Source organism: Olea europaea, unplaced genomic scaffold (assembly GCF_002742605.1).
Source record: "Olea europaea var. sylvestris unplaced genomic scaffold, O_europaea_v1 scaffold1971, whole genome shotgun sequence".
Classification (NCBI taxonomy): Eukaryota; Viridiplantae; Streptophyta; class Magnoliopsida; order Lamiales; family Oleaceae; genus Olea; species Olea europaea.
In genome coordinates, this window is record NW_019237564.1 from 20462 (window position 1) to 26012 (window position 5551).

General features: G+C 35.5%; 1 protein-coding gene across 1 annotated transcript; it reads left to right on the plus strand.

The window, feature by feature from the left end:
- The first annotated feature begins 541 nt into the window (after positions 1 to 541).
- Positions 542 to 5267, plus strand: LOC111379323 (pumilio homolog 15-like). Its single transcript, XM_023002680.1, has 5 exons — positions 542 to 1521; positions 1619 to 1781; positions 3598 to 3761; positions 3859 to 4117; positions 4838 to 5267. The coding sequence occupies exons 1-5, from the start codon at positions 584 to 586 to the stop codon at positions 4955 to 4957; spliced, it is 1644 nt and encodes a 547-aa protein (XP_022858448.1). The 5' UTR covers positions 542 to 583; the 3' UTR covers positions 4958 to 5267.
- Positions 5268 to 5551: the final 284 nt, after the last annotated feature.

The window sequence follows — 5551 nt, forward strand, 5'->3', positions numbered from 1 at the left end:
TGCTTTATTAGGGTTAAACCCCACTTCTCGTACATCAATGCAAACCTTATTCCACGAAAGACCTTCCACATTTTGCATGTACTCTTCCTCTTTCTTCCTCTCAAGACTTGCACTTCAATTCCACCCAATGCTTTCTCTCTATTTCTCAATTTCTCTCTCTTTTGCCGTAAATATCTATATTTCGAAACTTGACCACGTCTTTGAGTAAACATTGCGTGGCAAGGTATTCTTTAAATTGTAATCTCATCAATTAGTATAACAAGTGCAACGATTACGAGTATTAATCGTGCAGGTTATAATTAGTTGTGATTGACGATGACATTTGTCATTTTTCGAAACATTCCCAGAATTTACTCATTTTAAATTTCGGAACAGTTACACTTATCTTTCTGCGAAACATCCTAAAAGTTTACTCGTTTTTACTCGTTGACGACTTTAAAGACTCCATTTCACTATTCAACCCTAAATAAACTAATAAAATAGTAATAACTTATTCATAATCAGCCCTATAAATAAAACCCCCACGGCTAAACCCCTTTGATGTACAGTAAAAACAGAGGGGGGCCTTATTCTTTGTAACGGAATGGAGCAAAAACATTCTCAAAACCCCAATTTTCCGGCGTCTCAGTTGTCGGACAATCAAGAGAACAACCGAGGTGAACACTCTTTTTCCCAAGAAACCCATCCACAAATGCCTTTAAATGTAAACTTTCAAACCTCTGATCAAGAAATTCAGTCAGCCTTTTCCAGGCTAACCCTTTCCCAAGATTTTCAATCCCAACGTGAAACGTCTTCGTATAATATTCTTCTCAGGCTTGATGGCTTGGAAGCCACAAAATCAGACCCCTTTTCAGTGGGTTTTGGTGAAAAGCAAGTGAACGTTGGAGAGGTGCAGCAGGCTTTATTTCGGGGTCAGGCTCAAAGTAATGATGGTGGTGTCAATGGGCCTTTCAATTTGGAAGTCCAACAGAATATCAATGTGCGACCGGAGATTATGGGTTTTGGTAAACGCAGATATCTTGATGGAGTTGGAGGTGATCCTCTGAGATTGATGAAATATCAAGGAAATGGTTTTTATGATACTTTCAGTAATAATCATGAGTATTCTTTCTTGCATGGCAAGAAACCCTTCTCAGGAACCACCCCCCAAAGTCCAAATTTTCTGTTTTCAGACAACAATTTCAAAAATTTCAGTTCCAGACCAAGTTTGTGTAGTAATCTGCACTTGTACCAACAGTTGAGTATTGAAAGCTTGAGGGGAAGAATAGTTTCCTTGGCAAAAGATCCAATGTGGAGTGGGATTTTGAAGTCCAAATTGGAAGAGGGGTTGACACTGCCTAGTCTTGAGTTGGTTTTATCAGAGGTGTTGGAATTATTGAGCGATGTGATAACAAATCAATTTGGAAGTCAATTTTTGCAGAAGCTTTTCATGGTGTGCAATGTGGAACAGAGGACTAGGATTATTTTCACACTAACTAGAAATCCATTTAAATTCATTAATATTTGTCTTCATTCATTTGGGTATGAATTAATCAACTTTAAAATTTTATATAGATTTATGTTTTTATTTGTTGAGAAAGCTAATTATATATTTTTTATGGTGTTCTGTGATATTCAGGGCAACGACCATGCAAAAACTGTTGGAGAAGCTGGATTCCCCACAACAAATATCACTCATAGTGTCTGCTTTGAGCCTAGGTGTTGTTGCCTTGGCTAATGATCCCAGTGGTCATCTTGTTATACAACACTGTGTTAAACAGTTTACTACCGAATATAATAAGGTAATAAACAAATATTATCTTGTTTGTCTACATGTTTAATATTACTAACTATAGCATTAAAATAAGTTGTTGTCTGTGTTAGTGTATACTATTTTGGTTTGAATATTGGGATTATCCTATCTAGGAGTGCTAATCACATAACTGAGATAATAAGGAGAAGTGGGGAACCAAATAGTAGTTCTTCTTTGTAATGAACTGGCTGCAAGTCTTCGTAGCCCTGTATACGGATGAACGTTTTCTTATTGAAGTGCATTATATAAGAATTGGAGAAAAAATGTTAGTGATTCTATAGCTTGTAAGCTTCTCTTTTGACGATTGTGCTCATATGTTTTGATTAATTTTTAGTTGGTCTTTTGTTTCTTGGCAACTCCAGAGCAGTGTGTGGTACGTGGCTGCTCTTAGTCATGTATTCCTTATCATCATGGGTTAATTTATTTAATTTTAATTATATAATTTCCGTGAAGCCTGTGGCCCCTTTCTTAGGAGAAGAAATTTTACTTTTTGCATAACTTATATTTTTCAGTAACAATTAGCCCTTGTTTGATGCCCATTAAAAAAGTTTTTTTTCTACGGAGAAAATGAGTTTCGGAAAAGTGATTTTTTTTTTTTTTTTTTTTGGGGAGAATAAGCAGTTAAAAAATACGGAAAATTTTTGGGTTTACGTGTAAAATATTTTATTATGCGAATGTGTGGTTGAAGATGAGGTTTAGGAAAAAGAGAGTTTTAAGAGAATGGTAGGCAAACATAGGCTAATTTGCTTTTGGTGTGTTAAATTTGAGTCAATATGTATTATCAATTACCACTACCCTATTTGATGAACATGTTCAGTTCAATTGGACGTTCAATTTAGTATCTGATTGGTGGGCATCACTTCCGACGAACTAGGACAAGAGTAGAGGCTCTCAATGTGATTTCATAACTAGTTGGTGCATTCAAATGATCAGAAAAAGTTCTGTCTCTAAGCTTATTTTGATAGGATTCTTGCTTCAATACAAGTTTTCCCTTGTTTATTTTGGTTTATAACAAAAACGTTCTGGTGGAAAATAATATTAAACTGATATGATTAGTTGCTGGATTAAATTGTAAGGACTAACTATAGGACTTGTTCATATTAAGGCTTATGATGCTGGGATAATGTCTTGGCATTTGGAAAATGAAATGCTACTTTATCCTTCACATTATATATTGGCATAGCAATCTCGATCGAGGTTTTTGCCAATAAGCAAAGAAATTGGATGTCCAAGAATACCTGATCGTCTGGATGCCTATATATATTTCTCAAATGATATTATCTCCATGCTTATGTATTTCTTTGCTTATGTTGTCCCTTTATGGATTTATTTGCTAAGAAGTAATTTCATTCATCCATTTCTTGTCGTTATCTTATATATATCTGAGATAATTTTCTATAGATCTTTATCATGCATATTGGATAGAGAAATGTGCTATGGTCAAGGTGCTGCATTGCCAATACATTGTACATTTTAAGTTCTTGAGACTCATACTAGGAGCATCAACTAGAAAAGATGCTTATATATAAACTATGGTTGATAGGCATTAGCTGCTAAATATATTATTCTAGAACCTTTGACGAAAAAATTCCAGTTATGTTTGCTGGAAATAATGCAGCTAAAGAGATATTTAGCTTTTCTTATATGTTAACTAGGCGTAAGCAAAGTTACCGAGGGTCTTTTCCTTTTCTGCTTCCTTAGGATGCTGTGGCTGTTTAAAGTACTGTACCTGAAATCATTAAGAGTCGGCATAAGTTCTGTTTTCCAGTTCAATCAGCTATCTAACATTGGATTCCAATTGGCAGATTCTTCTCAATGAAATAGGAAACAACTGCTTCGTAATTGCAACCAATAAAAGTGGGTGTTGTGTGATGCAATCATGCGTGGAACATTCGTACGGGGAACTGAGAGAATGGTTAATACGTAATATAGTAGCTAATGCAGTGCACCTAGCCGAGGATCCTTATGGGTAAATCTGCAAGCTGTCCTATGTGTTCCAATCATATCGTTGATATCAATATATAGACACACATGTACCTGATTTTATTAAATTTCAATTGTTTTAGGAACTATGTGGTGCAATACCTGCTTGGAATGAAAATTCCAGAAGTCATGACTCATCTTGTGAGACGGTTTGAAGGGAATTTCGTGTCTCTCTCCTTCAATAAGTATGCAAGTAACGTTGTGGAGAAATTTTTGGAAACTTCAGGAGAAAAACATTCCAGAAAAATTATCATTGAGCTGATTACAAGTCCAAATTTCTGTATGCTTCTTGTGGATCCTTTCAGAAACTTTGTTATTCAATCAGCACTGTCAGAAGCAAAGGTGAGATCCAAATTCTCAAATCTTAAAATTCTTTTCTTTCAATGTGCTGAATATGTACAGGTTGTAAATGCCATTGGATCCATATGTATGCTGTCTTATTTACTGAGACCAATTATGTGGATGAATTGATATGTACAGAAAAATTAGCAGAACTACATCCAGGTCTTTGAGTGTTTTCTTGGATATAAAAAGCAATTTGTTAAAATATTACAGATCAAATTTCACTATAATAAAAGAATAAATATACTGAAGTGAACATAATATTGTGGAATGCTTTATTGCTCTCATTGTAATTCACACAAGCAGAACTGTAATGTACCTGTGCAAGTATTTTGTATTTGAGTTTTTCTTTGCAATCCTTGAATATCATACTTGTTGATCTACCTCAAGAACTATACCGACCATCACACGTGATGGCATATTGACCCGATAAGCCGAATCTGTTCAAGTGATTTGAAGTACTTGAGCAAAAATTCTGAGGGGCCTTTCCAAAAAAAACAAATTTTAAGGGAGCAGAATGGTATGGGGCCTTACAATGTGGAGTCGACTGTTTATAGGAAGCCGTCATTTGTGCATATTGATCTTCTATCAAAAATTTCCATTATAAAGCTTAGGCGTAGAACTGCTGCTTAACGTTTCAGCACATGTTGATTATTTGGACCAAAAAATGGCTAAGCTCTAATTCCCGTTACTCTGTAATTTTGCATTGTGCATGAGCAGGGTCATGTTCGTGACTCTCTTCTAAATGTAATCCGAGCTAATGTTCCATCCATCCGAAGCAGTCTATATGGGAAAAAGATCCTCAGTTGCCTTGAAAAGATGAAGCTCTCGCTTGTATAGAAGTGCCCAAGTGAAAGCTGTTTACTTATCTTGAAGAGTGAGCTAGTGTAATTTTCGTCATCTATGAGAAAATGTAGGCGGTAGTAGGTTTATATGTAATGTTTTTGTCATTTTTAACTGTTTAAAGTGTAGTTTGTGTTATGGCTGTGGTAGAGAATGTTTACAAGGACAAAGAAAGCTGTTGAATATCTGAAGATGCAATTGAAGCATCATATTATGTGATCTGTAGCAGAAAGTGCATGGCACATTATGCTTTTAAACAGTGCATATTGAGTTCTTCTGATGGTGGTATGATTCATTTGGCGTTGGTCTTATTTCTCATCAATATTTAGTATACTTGCAATCAATAGGTACATTTATTGCATGTCTCTGAATTACATTAGTGTAACTGCTCGTCTATAAGCAGCTTTCAAAACTTTTGTCAATAAATTTCTCTGATGTTTCCTAATTTCCATCCTAGTCTGGTGAATTGGATGGACAGACGGTACATGCCCCAACAGGTGTGGATATGATCACGTCAAGCCGAGAGTTTTTGCAATTTCTTTTTCATGAATTTGCATAAGTTTTGTCACGCACTACAGGCCACTATAGTCT